General features: G+C 42.2%; 1 protein-coding gene across 6 annotated transcripts in view; it reads left to right on the top strand.

The window, feature by feature from the left end:
• Positions 1-16,222, top strand: part of LRMP (lymphoid restricted membrane protein) — a 391,035-nt gene that overhangs the window by 310,529 nt on the left and 64,284 nt on the right. For all 6 annotated transcript variants that reach the window (XR_003943302.1, XM_030213974.1, XM_030213975.1 and 3 more), the window contains 2 exons: positions 7,130-7,264; positions 10,602-10,749. Coding sequence is in view for 5 of the 6 variants with exons in the window: in XM_030213974.1 (XP_030069834.1) it covers positions 7,130-7,264; positions 10,602-10,749 (283 nt within the window). In the remaining variant the exon portion in view is untranslated. The remainder of the gene's footprint in view (positions 1-7,129; positions 7,265-10,601; positions 10,750-16,222) is intronic.

The following is a 16,222-nucleotide window of genomic DNA, read 5'->3' on the forward strand; positions in this document are numbered from 1 at the left end:
GTCTCCCCACCCCAAGTCCACTGAAGCCCCAGTGTCCTAATAAGTGGTGAAGCATCTTAACAGCTCTATCATGTGATAATGGTGAACCATCTGTACTGATACTCTTTGGTGAAGAGTGCTGTGGACAAAAAACTTTTGCCTTCCCTTACTTCTGTGAACTCCTTTGACTCACGCTGACAAACGCTATGCGTTGGCCAGTGCAGGGCCTTGAGTATGTGCAGATGCTCAAGGCCCTGCACCGGCCCAGCACATAGCTTTTGTCAGCATCTGCTGAAGGAGGAAGGTGCTGCTGCCATCAGGCCCAAGAACAGCTTGAAGCCTCTCTTCTCTTGGCTGCCCGGATCCCCACTGCCCCAGAGTGTTCTACCGTGAGCCCTTCCAGGTTCGCAGCAGGACCTGCAGCTCTGCCTCAGCTGTCCCAATCTTCCCTGGCAGCTCTCTGCTACCTGCAACAAACAGCCAGTCTTTCTATAGACCCAGGGCCCTGAAGAACACCCCAGCTGCCCCAGGATAAACAATCAGCACATGGAAAGAGCTACGGTAACTACAGGGGGTTAGGGGGGGAGGTGGAGGAAGGAAAATGTGAATAACTGTGGGGAAGGGATGTGGAGGAAGAAATGCCCATCAGGTTGGAAGGAGGGAGTTAACTCAGATATAAACTGAGGGTTTTACATTCAAGTGTATGCTAAGTTCCCCCCCCCCCCCCTTTCTTTGGGGGGGGATTATTATCATGGTTTGTATTCAAGTATATACAGTAATCAGTCTGCAATAGGAGAAATGGTAGGAGGCCAGGAATAATTACCAAACCATACAGCTTCTAACTTATCAGAATGTAATTAAAAATGGTGATCACAGAGCCATTTGGCAATACCTAAGACAATCATTCAGTGGAGAGAGAGAGTCATTAAACATGCTGCTTTAGTTTGATTTTAAATCCTATTTGACCAATAGATTCTATTCAGTTCAGTGGCAAAACATGCTCACAGCCTTTTTCCTTCACCTGGAATCCCACAGGCGTCTGTTTAGGCCCTCATTCTTTTTAATATTTTTATTGTGCCTCTTCTCAGTTCAAACATTAGGACTCCATAGATGTCCTATATGCTGCTGATATTCAGATTCTTTTATAAATCCTTTGATCTCAGTTGAGATGTTTGTCGTTAATGATAAAATCTGCATTGTTGCCCGATGGTTACATTCAAAAAGGTGTATTTGGAAAACTCTAGAACTCTCCTTTTTACCAGAACCACAACAGACCTTTTAGTCACATAGCAGATTCTGTTGTTCCATTGGTAGATAGTGTTAAAAGATCTAGGGGTCATGTGTGATGGCAGACCTCACCTTTCAGCAGGATATAGCAGTGAGGCAAATCATAAAATGTAGACAAGTCTAATGCAGAATGAAGGAGATGCTTTACTGGACTCGATATTTTGAATGCTACATTCCAAGATTACATTGAAACCATGACATTAGGGGAGTCTGGAACTAGGACTTCAAGGGGGGCCCGTGGCAAGCAAGGAGTCACTGATACGGGCTGTGGCTGGTGTGTTATTTCAGTCAGGGCCGGGTACACAACAGCACATTGAGAGTTAAAGTTTGAAATTTAAGTGATAGTCTGTTGGTTAGTTGGAAGTTGATTAAAGAAAGGTATTACCACAAGTTAGCAGCTACCTGAGAGAAAAGAACATTTGGACAGTGTCTTCTGGCTTAGACAGTTGGGAGGCCTTGGACTTCGACACAGTGTAGAGTGGTGTAGACCCATCCTTTAGGATAGGTTAAAAGTCAACGTGTGCTCAGAGTGACAGCATGTGAAGCAGAGAGAGGGTGCTTGGATGGCAATATCTGTGAAATGCTGAGAGATTACAGATAAGGAAGGTATTAGGAAATATTGCAAGTTATGACATTTTTATATGTTCAAATGAAGCATTGTAATTTGCATTCCTGGCTACAGCCTTATTAAATTCTACATTCTTTTGAAAACAGACTCCTGTGTGGTGGTATAATTAGAGCTAGAGACAAGTGAGTTCCAAGTGCCCAATTTGAGGTGTGTTCTCAGGAGTGAAAGGACATACCCTGTCTTTAAAAAGCTTTTTGTTTAACCAAGCTGTTTCTCAGCAATTGTTTCTGCCAGAAATGCAGCCCACACCCTCCCTCCTTCCCTCTAAAACAAAATTACTGGTTTTACAATCATTTCCTCTTTCCTCTCCCTATGCAGCTTGTCAGCCAGCAAACTCTTGTACAGAGAGCAGCAGATCACCTACTTTTAACTCTCCTCTCCCTTCTATTAAATCAAGCTGGTTTTAAACTGTCAGTCTGTTCTGCATGGGGTTAGACAGGCTGACACATATGCCCCCTCCCTAACCCTAACCACCACCCCCTTTCTGTGGCCAGGCCAAAAGAAAAAAAAAAGCTTTTATAGAGATCAGAGCCTCGTGCAGTGGTGTTTGTATAGCCAGCCTGCTTTTCATTTTAACAACCTCTCAGATTCCCCCCTCCCTAGTTCCCACTTTCAGTGGGCAATTTAGAAAAAGCAGAGCTGTGTGTTTAGTTTTTAAGAGAGAAAACCCAGAACTGTACACTTTACACTGCTTTTAGATTTTGCAGAAGTTTCTTAGGAGAATTCTAAAAGGCTTCTGTTTAAACAAATGCTGACCCCTCCCGACTGTTGTTCCAGACATGTCTGGACTCATTTCACATTTTACACACTGACAGCTCGAGGGGGGGGGGGGGAGTTGGTAAAGTCCAAAAGTCGTGTACATAGAGAGATACTGCACCCAGCTAACCAGTTGCCTCCTCCCCTCTCCCCTTACATGTCCTGCCAAGGACTTTTTTTTAACAATAATGCACACTGCTTTTATGACGCTGTGCCAGTGTTGACATGTGTATCACCCTATGATGTCAGGTACAAAACAAACCTAAGCAAAATTTACTTCAGTCTGGAGTCTGCTTGTAAAAATGATGAGCTTGAAAAAGCCTTTAGAAAATATATGCACCACATATATTTAAACATTATATCATCCAGAACATTTTTTGTCAAGGCAGAACAAGCCACAACAGCACCTTAAATACCAAATATAGGGTGGTGTTTAAGAATCTGAGAGAGAAGCTGCAGATAATCCTTCTCACCAGACGAATTAACTCAAGCAAGACACACTTCTTCTTGAGTCCTTTCAAGACACTGTCATAGTAATGCTTGAATGTTTTCACTTATATACACTGTCAGCTAGCACATTTGCTTATTTCCGATTTGACGAAGAAGGGCAACCTTCGAAAGCTAATCAAGAAATGTATTAAGTTATGTCCAATAAAAAAGGTATCATCTTATTTTCTTTTCCATGTTTTATTTTGTTTGATTTCTATTGATAACCTTAAGAGTGGACTAACACAGCTACCACACTCCTCTACTTAAGACACTGTCAGAAAACCATGTAGTTATTTAATCATGGATTTGAATGTGTTGATGCCTGAGGCATACAGATTGAGGATGCACATCTTTCCCCCTGCTTTTGATAGCCATATATGATGAGAAAATAGAGCGTCCATAAAAAGTGATGAACCCTTCTTTTTCCACATACTGCGGTTTGGTTATGAACAAGATCATTGTATAATTTTGGATAGTATAGAGAGAACTCAAAGATGGGCTTTCAATTTTTTAAAGTTAAATACCATCAAAACTGAATTCTTGTATTTTGTTACCTCGGTTTCAATTAGTCCTAAGCCTATAAAATTAAAATCAGGTGAGGAACTTCCTTTTGATGTTTCTTCATGGGTTTTAGGGATTATTTTGGAATCTGACCTGACTGGAAAATCAGGTTAATTTGAGCACGAAGGTTGTTTTTTTAATAAATTACATCAGTTAAAAACTTTGAGGTCTTCATTTTTCCAGGAGCATTTTTGGGTCTTAGTACAGGCATCGATCTTGACCCAATTTGATTATTGTAGTGCTCTATACACTGAATTACAGCATATATTTCTATATAAACTCCAACTTCTTCAGAACACAGCTGCAAAATGAATTTATAAATGTAAAAAATTTAATTGGACATCTCCTTTATTGTGTAAACTACATTGGTTACCTGGTGGAGTTTGAGGTGGCATGTCGGGTGTATAAAATTATTACGGGAAGTTGTTCATTATCTCTTACTGAATTAACTTCTGCAAGACTTAGTTCTCATTTAATTCTTTACTTAAACTGTGATTTCCATTGGTTAATCACCCATGTTAGCCAAATCCCAACTGATTACTGCTAAAACACCCAAGTTCTTGGGTTTGTTTCTTACACTAATAAAAGCAAATAATACTTAGAAGTGAAATAAAAAGAAAAGTTTATTCTGGAAACAAATAAATAGTAGCTGAAGCAGAGGCTAATGCAAGTCTGAAATACAGAAAAGAAATGATTAGAGAGACCCCCCCTTGTCTCCAAGCCAGTTCACTGCCTTGAGAACAAGGAAGCCCCTGTACATTTCTCTCATTTGTATACAATTTGATTTAAAACATGTTATACAATAATCCAGAAACTACCATCTTAGCACATCCCACTAACCAATCTACTTTCCTAATCCAACACATCTGACTTCTCTCCTATCAATTATCAGTTTATACCCTAATTTCTAGAATAGCAATTATGCCACCCCATCTGACTCTGAATCACAGTCATGCTATCTTCATCCACCTACTAGAAACTTCTCTCCCACTATACCTTCTGTCACATATTCTATGCCCACCTCCTCATTTTATTTTTTGTAGCACATATCCAAACTATATATACCAGCTGACCTTGTGGTTGAGCTAGCAGACTGTTCCCAATGTTCCCTTTTCACCATCCAGATACAATGTGGTTTCAAACTGTATGAAACAGGAAATCTTGACTCAGCTTTAATGGATATTTGGATTTATATTAAGCTATCTTAATTACATTGAACCATTCTGTATGCATGTACTTATCTTCTAAAAGCTTGTATCAAAGTTCACAATCAATAAATTCTTAAGCTGTCTTGTACAGTATCATGCCCTAGACATCTTGCCCTGGTCAGCAAAAATACAGAAAAAATAGATTTTTTTTTTCCATTCTCGTGACGCACCCTCTCCCCCAAGATTTTGTATAACCGTCTCCCACCCACACACATCTGTCTCAGTAAAAGCATCCACTTCCCCTTCTCCCATTGCTTGCCCAATAAATCACACTAAATGCATAAACATGTTTTGGGGTCCAGTCTCATTAGTAGGCATGTGGGATCAAATGACTGTCCTTGCACAAGGCCATGCCGCAGCCTGATCTAGTTAGCAAGGATTGAAAACAACACACAAAATTAGGGAGGGTTGAAATAAATCTTACAGGTAATCCTTGTTTCATTATCCAGAGGGGTGCTCTGAACATACAAACATTAGGGGTCCTGAGCTCCCCCCCCCCCCCCCCAATGATGTCCTTGAAAAGGGCAGGGTTTGCAGCAAGGATATGGAAGAGGTGGGCATTTGGGCAGGGCTATGACATAACATCTGGAGATGTCATCAAAATAGGTGGTGGGTGTGGCTTGGCTGGATCCTCAATTCTGATTGGTTGAGAACCCAGAATTGGGCACGGCACCTATAGAAATCAGTTTGACAAATGATCTGTAAGTTATACTACTCACATTCTAGAGGGATGCCTGGATAGCTTGGGGATTTGGGTCCTCAAAGTGGAAGGGACATTTGACTGTGAGGGGTGACAGGGTGTTGATTTTCTATGGATGGGCTGCCCACACAGGGGAGGAGTGTGAGAAATGAGGATGGAGGTAGCCTGTGGTGCTGTGATTGGATATACACAGCTCATTCGTTTCAGATTACTTAACACAAAGGATTTTGGGCTTTTGTGTGCCCCATGTCTAATTACCAGGTCCTGTCTGGTATTACCTAATGACTGTTCCATAATGTATTACAAAATATCTTGTAGAGTGAACATGGCACAGTGTTCAGCAAGATCTTGCAAAGCTCTAATTTGTTTAAATGTGCTTTAATTTATGTGTGTGAGGTCAGTAGTTGGAGCTGAGGTCTGTCTCTCACCTGCTCCAGTGTGCTGGGACAGGTTCCCGATAGGAGCAGGAGAGAGACAGATCCTGGGGCCCAGTACCGGGCCCCCTTGGAGGCTGGGCCCGGGGGATTTTGCTCCTGCTGTCCCTCGCCTCTCGGCGGCCCTCTTACTGTTCGTAGTAAGGCCTTCTTGCTTATGCTATTTGTAGCCTGCAGAAGAGAGTCTTTGCATACAAAAATATGGCATATGCTCCTATATGTTTGCTGTGTGACCCATGGTAAAGAATTTTGACCTGTAAAGTAGTACAGTAGTGTGTTTTCCTAGGTTTTTCTATTGTTTTTTACATCTCTTTAATTCATGTTCATAGACCAAGGATCTGATCAGATCATTTAAAATTTGGCTTCGTTTGCTGAAGTAAGCTGTGAAAACTGTAAGACTGTTATTCTGCATACTGTTTTAGATTCTTTAATTTGTAATTTTTCAATTTTAAAAATTGTATTCGTGATTAATTGCATGGTTAAAGATATGTTTATTTTTTTCCCAATGCAGTTTCTTATGACTCTGGGTAATGGGAGATTGTGACTTGCTCGGAGTCATAAGGAGCTACAATGTGAAACAAAAATAAATAACATACCTTTAATCGCGTGATTAATTGCGATTAAAATTTTTATTGAAATACAGCCTTATTTAAAATTCGCATGAGCCTCCCACTGAGAGAAACCATTAAAGCACAAAACCAAATGTAAACCTAAAATGGATCACATGTTAATCAGAGGAAGACAAGACAAAATGAATAGCAGACGAAGGTTAAATCTACTGTATTGGAAGGGAAGAGATCAATCTGTTGAAATGCAGGAGAATAGAGCAATGTAGGGCAGAGCGAAGAACGAGGTTCTGCTGGGGGTTGAGGGAGAAGGATGTTCAGAGTGACACAAGAACAGAAATGCGGCAGAAGCATAAGAAGGTATAACGCAGGTAACTACTTATCACCACTACACAGGTTTGTTGTGCTGCTGGAGTCAAGTTGTGTGAGTGCCAAACTTCAGTCTTACTGATATTCTGCTTTAAATGGCCCTGTAATTCAAACCACCTTGTGTGCTTTTCTGTATGCTCTTTTTCCCCTAGTCCTTAACCTCTATATGTGAAGAAGAGCATCAGTCACAAGAGATCATTAAGAAGCTGGAAAAAAGTTTGGAGTTCCTAGATCATCACACAGCCAGAGTTGCCAGGAGGGCAGAAATGCTTGGAGCTATTCATCAGGTAGCAATCATGTAATGACCAAGCAACACTGAAAGGATTATGTTTAAATATATTTATATTTAAAATTACATACGAGTTAGCTCCATCATATATGTGACATTAAATTTTCTTCCTCTAATAAAACATTGCACACTAGGGATTCATTGCTCCTTCTCTCTTCATCTGTGAATGGCCCCTTTCTATCCACTCACGGCCAGTGCTCCGCTCACCCAGCATTCCCAAAATAAATTCCAAATCCTAGACCTCCGAAAGCATTAGAACAGTTCCAGATCCCAACAGGACAACGAAGGAGATTACCACATACAAGCCCCATTAAATTATCTCAAGAAGGTTCTTCATAAAACAGCAAATCCTCTTTAACTGAAACTGGCATACATATAAAATGATGATTCTTATGAACACCAAGCTAAATGCCTAGTAAATGCACGTTCCATAGGGACAACATGACATGCAAAATTGAACAGCTCGAAAAAAGATTGCACACACTGCAGAATGACTTTTTTGACCAGATATGCCTCATCAATGGCCTGAAGCAATTTGTTCACCTTATCTTTAATCAGTTGAGACTCCATTCGAAACAAATCCAACTCTGTACCTGAAAAGGTGAGCACTGAAGCTGGGCCTTCAGATTTTTCTGCAGCCAAAGGTACTCTTAAAATTTGTCCTACGCTTTGAAAAGTTTCAACTAGATGTACACATTTCAGAGAATCTGCTGTCCCCATGAATAAAAAAATCATCCAAATGAATGACCTTATCACTGCCTGCCACCATCTTGACTACCTACCTCAAAAACCATAGAGAAGGCTTCAAACAAGCACATGTGACTGTACAGCCCATGAGCATACACCAGTCAAAATAAAACTGGTTCTCAAATTGAAACCCAATAAATAAGTTATCTGGATGAATTAGGTAGCAGTCAAAAGTCCACTTCTATGTCTCCTTTTGCCATTAAAGCCCCAGGTCCCTGAGCTTGTATTAATTGCATAGCCTGATCAAATGAAGCATACTGACCTATACAAAACTCCTAGTCAAAGTATTTAACCCCACGGTCCAAAGAATAGGGCAAGTTGTGTATGAGCTAAAAGAAAAGCAACAAGAAAAAAAGCACAAAGGGGCCTCCAAAACTGGAATAATAGTACAGTCTTTAATGGAATGGACCCGACATAGGCTGTGTTTCGGTGCAGAAAAGCGCCTGCCTTGGGTCAAACCAGTATTCTTTTTTAGTGGAAAATAAATATCCCAAATTGTCCTTCTAATAACATGTCTGAATCGGCAGCAGATTGTACCAGATGCATCCAGGCACAATTGTGGTTTCCAACAACCCACTAGTATTAACTCCCTTAGTCCCAGATTCTGAAGATGACAATGTCTAAGGAATCTGAAGAATCAGACTCCTGTGCCTATAACAGATTAGGCTCCCTACTGCAACAAGTCTGTTTTTTTCCTATTGCACCTCAAACTTTTAAGAAATTTCTTCTTTAATTTCTTCCGCGAAGGCTCTATACCCCCTCTCTCCTTATCCCTAGCCCTTACACCAGCACTACCTACTAACTCTCTAAATAATTCACCAATCACCCCTTCCCCTTCTGACTCACTGATTAACAGGTCAGCTGACTCTTCTCCACCTGAAGGCCCAGGAACTGCTTCCAGCTACAATGAATGACCCGCATGGTGATACCGAGCCTTAGAATCCCCAAAATGAACCCTACCCTCCCGTCCTTCTTTACTCCACTTACCTCCAACCCTATTACCTTTCCAACTCTCCCCTTCTCTCTGTGAAACCCCATAGCGCCCAGTCTGTTCCTGGCCCAGTGCACTTGGCTGAGACACCCTGTTACCAGCTGTCTTCTGTGATTGAGCAATACTTTTACTTGCCCCTTTGTGCTGACCCACACCCTTTACTGCCTTTGTTCCCCTCTTTTCTAGGAGCTATACCCACTCCCCTTCCCGGTTGCTCTTACAAACTCACCACCATTCCCAATTACCACCCTGCTGTGTCCCATAAACACCTGCCCCACCCCACAGAAATCCTCCACTGACTGCCACCTCACTAGAACTTAAACTGGCTCCCTTTAGGTCCCTGCGGCACTGCTAAACCTCATCTGTGACATAGTTCCTCACCACTGCGAGAGCTGCCACATAGTATAGATCTGCCACAGACTAGCGACGCATTTACACTGGACTGCCCAAAACCACTACTCAGACTACCATGGAGCCAGGACTAACACTCCTAAGCACCCTGAGCCTGAATCATCCAACAACAGCAGATAAAAGCAGCATGAGAAAGGAAAGCTCTGAACGCACTCCTCAACACCCAGCTCCACAAAACTTTCTCGCTCAAGCAGATCCTGACTGAATTTCACTCCTTATAGCTGATTAGAGCTAAGCAACACTAAGCAACTCCAATCAGCTTCTGCCCCGCTCTGTCACCAGCTGCTCTCCCCACTCCTGTAATCCAATTTCCTAAAACCCATCCTATGATGTTTCCTAGCACCCCCTCCTCCCCCGTCTTGCCGCTCTCCCCTTCCTTTAACCCTCCTCTCCTTATCTTAGATGCTCAGCCATGTTATGGTGCCCCTTCTCTGTTTATCAAAAATGAGGAGAGGGACTTGATAATTATTGCAAACAGTTTAAATTTATTGTTTTATCATATGTATACCAATCCAAAAGGAAAATATCTCCTAAACTGCAGGTAAAGCCTCTCCAGGCAAAGCTCTAATGGTAAATTATTCCATAATTGAGGCCAAACAATGGAAAAAACACAAGACCAAGTAGTAATTTTACACACATGCTTTCAAAGCATGCACAAGTTCAAACCCTTCCTGCTTCTGGGAGCACCTCTGGGAGAACTGTATAGAACAGTGTTACAACAAGGTGTGTGAAGCGCTCTCTGACATATGCAATAAAAGTAGGTGCTAGAAAAACATAACATCTTTTATGTGATTATATGTAAACATTCATGGAGGGGGGCAGAGAATGGGCAAAGCAGAGGGAACAGAATTAGACCTTTATGTGTGTATCTTATATATGCATAAGCACAGATTCTTAGTCTATTCTTCCTTGGGGAGTGGATGTGACTGGCAGCTTTCAAGGATGCAGTTCATTTATTTAAGTGTATTTATTACCTTTTATGAAACAGGAGCAATAAATGTGCTTATATGCCTTCACAACCTAGGCGCCCAGTTATAAAATTACCCTCACAATGTATGTGTATATTTTGCATTTTTGAGGGGAGGAGAATCTCCTCTTATTTTTATGCCATTTAGCATTTTTATGAAAATGCTTTTTATGACTGAGCTTCAGCTGTGTAAGAATTCGTATCTGTTCCCTTGCATAGGAGAGTCGTGTGAGCAAAGCTGTAGAAGTGATGATTCAGCATGTAGAAAACTTAAAACGAATGTATGTAAAAGAACATGCAGAACTTGAGGAGCTCAAAAAGATACTTCAGCAAAATGAGCGGTCTTTTGGTTCTTTGGGAGAAAGAGGTAATCAAAATAGTTGGCATCGGGTGTTTTTATTTTCTTTGTACCAGTCTCTGTACTCTTCTGTTTCACTGTCATCGGTGCTGCAGAAATCAGAAAGATAATAAATATAAAATTTGTAACAGCTTTGAAAAATTCTGCCATGCCACTTTATGTATTTCATTATATTGCCTAAACATGTATTATACTGAATTCTAAGGGATAAGTTGTCCATCTCCTTAACAAATGATTTATATCTATATCGGGAAAAAATGTAGCTTAACTCAGCCATGTTTTCCACAAGTCAGTAGTGGAGAATTTCATAATCCATAATTTAATGCAAGATATCATTTTGCATTGACTAATTGTGCTGGTTCTGGATTGTTGAACTTGAAAAGATTAAACAGTCACAATATAGATATGCAGAGACCAGTGGTGGCTGTTGGAACTTCTTCCAATTGAAGATTACAGAACCAATATAATAAACTTAAAATATATCTTGTGTTGCAATAGTTTATAAATTTGCCCCATTCTATCATAAAATAAAGCTTCTGTTAATTTCTGTAAACTCTTTTAATTTTACATTCCCATTTTTTACACGTGAGAATCAAGCTATCCACTAAGTTGTACATTGGCTTTGTTATAGCCCACAGCAAAACCAAAGGTACAACTAGTATCTTTTAAAGAATGACAACCCAGACATATATGCCGTTGGATACACAAATGTGTGGCGGCCTGGCACAGCCGGGGGGGGGGGGGGGGGGGCTGGGGGAGGTTAGGAAAGCAGGGGGAAGCAAGTTAGATCAGGCATAGGAAGGGCATGGGGGCGTAATAAGGAGTAGGGTTGGGGGTGGAGTCATGTGACATAAAGGAAGTCCTGGAGGCAGGGAAAAGGTGAGGGCCACTGGAGGCAGTAGGAGCAGTGTTTGCCAAGGCACAACAAGCACCATTTTCTTTGCTTGCTGCTCAAGCAGCTCACCCACCCCACTCGCCCCATGTTAGGGAGGATAGGGTCTTGTTGCAGCATTCGGCAGGTGGTGGGTCCTAGCCTGATAGTTATGTGAGACTAAACCCAAGTCAAATGTGAAGTGGTTTTGCTCCATGCTAGCAGTGGCATGGATGATGTATAAGATCATCAGCAGTCCCCCCTCTTGTACAAACGTGGGTTAGTGCAAGAGTAACAGATGATCAGCGGTGCCTACCTCAGACTTTGATGGAATGGGGAGGCCAAAGGCTTCAAAGAGAGTCAACAGTAGGGAAAGGGAGGATGCTTTATGGCAATCCCCCGATCAAAGCTGTGGTGTCTGTGGTATATGCCCAAGGCAGAGCTGAGAATCTACTTCATGCATAAGGTGAAATAGAGGGAGCTGTGTGACTCACAAAGCTAGATGCCTCACCCAAAATGGCGCTAGATAGAAGATTGAGGCTGGTATTTAATTGCTTTTTACTGTAAATTATATCCATCTATGTAATTGGCTCACTATTGTGAATGTCTTTGCATATGCAAGTTGTAGAATGCTGTAGCCATAACAAATTCCAGCATTTTCACATACCCCTTTTCTCAGTTTGCTATATTGAAATGATAATTCATTTTCACAGTAACTTCATTTGTGCATATTAAATTTTTAGCTGAAGCGATTTTATTTTACTTAGGGAGAAGTTATCAAAGTGGGCTACTATTAAGACATGACTGTTAATCCAGTTATCAGTAGCTAGGTCTTATTGCATAAAATAGGACCTATGCTAAAATATTTATTGGGATTTATTAACTGCCTTTATGAAGAGATTCACCCAAGGCAGTGTACAACAGGTACAGTTTAACATAAAACTTACAATGTTGTCAACAGTAATAGTAAAAATGAACAAATATAAACATAAATACAATAAATAAGGTAACCTTGCAGCAAATTAAAACCAAATAGGACTACCATGAAACAGTATCAAAAATATACACGTTTAACAGCACTGAAATTCAAATCAGAGATTTATTTTAATTATGACATTTCTACACCACATTTTCCCACACAATTTCAAGTTTAATATGGCTAACAAGCTATGAGACATTACAAATATTAAATAAAATCCATAATCCCACATAAATCAAAGTAAAGAATCATAAATACAGATATAATGGAAGGGGTGGGGAACTAGGCACCAGCATTAAGAGAAATTTGAATGGGCTGTGTCAGCATTACCACACTGTCAGCCATTAGCACAGCTTTGTAAAAGGAGGGGCAAGTAATCTTTCTGAGACCTATTGTATTTCGGCAAGGAATTCTCACATATGATAATGATGCAAGCATATTACTAATGAAACATCTACTAAGAACATAAGACTAGCCAGGGGGATCCAAGATGGCAGCAGACGCTGACTTGCTGTGATTACTGGCTCCCTACTTCTACAGTTGTCTTCTGTGTTTCTTTTTTCCTACTCATTTCAATACCTAAGAGACAGGGACGAGTGCGGATTCCCCCTCCTACCTGAACGCTATCTCTGGTTGCTCTGGGACAACGGACCATCATAAGTACATAAGTAATGCCACACTGGGAAAAGACCAAGGGTCAATCGAGTCCAGCATCCTGTCCATCAAACAGTGTATATCACAGCCTCTCAGCTGGTATCAGGCGTACCCGCTGTGGCAGGCGGGATGGAGACCACCGTGCTACTGGGCAGTGACATGTCGCTGAGCCTGATTTCTCCATCACTGCCACATGGGGATAGTGTGTCAAATGTCCGAGTGGCTGCACACCTGGGAAACAGTGACCATCAAACGGTTTGTTTTGATATAACGGCTCATGTGGATGGCAGCCACTCTAAACTCAAAGTCCTGGATTTCAAGCGAGCTGACTTTAACAAAATGGAAGAATACCTAAGGAAGGAGCTGAGGGGCTGGGAGGACATACGAGAAGTGGAAGGACAGTGGTCCAGGCTAAAAGAAGTAATAAACAGGGCCACAGACCTTTATGTAAGGAGGGTAAATAAAAGCAAGAGAAAAAGGAAACCGATATGGTTTTCAAAGCAAGTGGCTGAGAAAATAAAGGCTAAAGAGTTAGCGTTCCAGAAATACAAAAAATCTCAAGTAGAGGAACACGGGGAGGAATACCGGATGAAACTGAAAGAAGCCAAGAGAGAGGTACGTCTGGCGAAGGCGCAAGCGGAAGAACAAATGGCTAGAAATGTACGGAGGGGAGACAAAAACTTCTTCAGGTATATTAGTGAAAGGAGAAAGACTAAAAAGGGGATTGTAAGACTAAAAGATACAGCAAAACGCTATGTAGAAAATGATGAAGAAAAAGCCAATTTGCTAAATAGATACTTTTGTTCTGTTTTTACTGAAGAAAATCCTGGGGAAGGACCGAGAGGGACTGGCAATAGTACACCTGAAAATGAACTGGATAAAGCACCGTTCACGGAAGAGAGTGTATATGAACAACTTGGAAAGCTAAATGTGGACAAAGCCATGGGGCCGGACAGGATCCACCCCAGAATACTGAGGGAACTCAGAGAGGTTCTGGCGGGTCCTCTTAAAGATTTGTTTAATAAATCCTTGGAGACGGGAGAGGTTCCGAGGGATTGGAGAACGGCGGAGGTGGTCCCTCTTCACAAAAGTGGGGATAGGGAAGAAGCTGGAAACTACAGGCCGGTAAGCCTCACTTCGGTTATTGGAAAAGTAATGGAAGCCATGCTGAAGGAAAGGATAGTGAATTTCCTGGAAGCCAATAAGTTGCAAGATCCAAGACAACATGGTTTCACCAAAGGGAAGTCGTGCCAAACGAATCTCATTGAATTCTTTGACTGGGTGACGGGAGAATTAAATCAAGGACGGGCTATGGACGTCATCTACTTAGATTTCAGCAAGGCTTTTGACACGGTTCCCCACAGGAGGCTCTTGAATAAACTAGAAGGGCTGAAGATAGGACCCGAAGTGGTAAACTGGATTAGGAACTGGTTGACGGGCAGACGCCAGAGGGTGGTGGTAAATGGAGTTCGCTCGGAGGAGGGAAAGGTGAGTAGTGGAGTGCCTCAGGGATCGGTGCTGGGGCCCATTCTGTTCAATATATTTGTGAGTGACATTGCCGAAGAGTTACAAGGTAAAGTTTGCCTTTTTGCGGATGACACCAAGATTTGCAACAGAGTGGACACCCCGGAGGGAGTGGAAAACATGAAAAAAGATCTGAAGAAGCTGGAAAAATGGTCTAACGTTTGGCAATTAAAATTCAATGCGAAGAAATGCAAAGTGATGCACTTAGGGAGTAGAAATCCAAGGGAGGCGTATGTGTTAGGTGGGGAGAGCCTGATAGACACGGACGGGGAGAGGGATCTTGGGGTGATAGTATCTGAGGACCTGAAGGCGATGAAACAGTGCGACAAGGCGGTGGCCGTAGCGAGAAGGTTGCTAGGCTGTATAGAGAGAGGTGTGACCAGCAGAAAAAAGGAGGTTTTAATGCCCCTGTATAAGACGTTGGTGAGGCCCCACCTGGAGTATTGTGTTCAGTTTTGGAGGCCGTACCTTGCGAAGGATGTTAAAAAAATGGAAGCGGTGCAAAGAAAAGCTACGAGGATGGTATGGGAGTTGCGTTCCAAGACGTATGAAGAGAGGCTTGCTGACCTGAACATGTATACTCTGGAGGAAAGGAGGAACAGGGGTGATATGATACAGACGTTCAAATATTTGAAAGGTATTAATCCGCAAACGAATCTTTTCCGGAGATGGGAAGGCGGTAGAACGAGAGGACATGAAATGAGATTGAAGGGGGGCAGACTCAGGAAAGATGTCAGGAAGTATTTCTTCACGGAGAGGGTGGTGAACGCTTGGAATGCCCTCCCGCGGGAGGTGGTGGAGATGAAAACGGTAACGGAATTCAAGCATGCGTGGGATAGGCATAAAGGAATCCTGTGCAGAAGGAATGGATCCACAGAAGCTTAACTGAAATTGGGTGGCAGGGGGAAGAGGGGTTGGTGGTTGAGAGGCTAGGATGGGGGAGGGCAGACTTTTTATACGGGGTCTGTGCCGGAGCCGGTGATGGGAGGAGGGACTGGTGGTTGGGAGATGGGAAATACTGCTGCACAGATTTATACGGCTGTGCCCTGGAAAAGACAGGTACAAATCAGGGTAAGGTATACACATATGAGTTTATCGTGGGCAGACTAGATGGACCGTGCAGGTCTTTTTCTGCCGTCATCTACTATGTTACTATGTTACTATGCTCTGCAGAGTCTGGGAGACGAGCAGGTGGGTCCTGGTATGGTGACCTCAGCTCTGGAGGAGACTACCACTGTTCCAGGAGGAGAGATAGCAACGGAGTCCTTGGGAGGTGGAGAATCCATGGATTCTCCAGCCTTGAGAAGGAGTGTTATGGAGGCTGAACTGCAGTCTTTGACCATCCCCCTCCTGGTTAACCCTTTAATCATTACCATTGAGGAGTTATGGAAGGCAGTGGATTCCATGCACAAACTTTATAGAATGTTTGCAGAATTTGCTTCTCAGTCGTTGAC

The sequence above is a fragment of the Microcaecilia unicolor genome, chromosome 9 (assembly GCF_901765095.1).
Source record: "Microcaecilia unicolor chromosome 9, aMicUni1.1, whole genome shotgun sequence".
Lineage (NCBI taxonomy): Eukaryota > Metazoa > Chordata > Amphibia > Gymnophiona > Siphonopidae > Microcaecilia > Microcaecilia unicolor.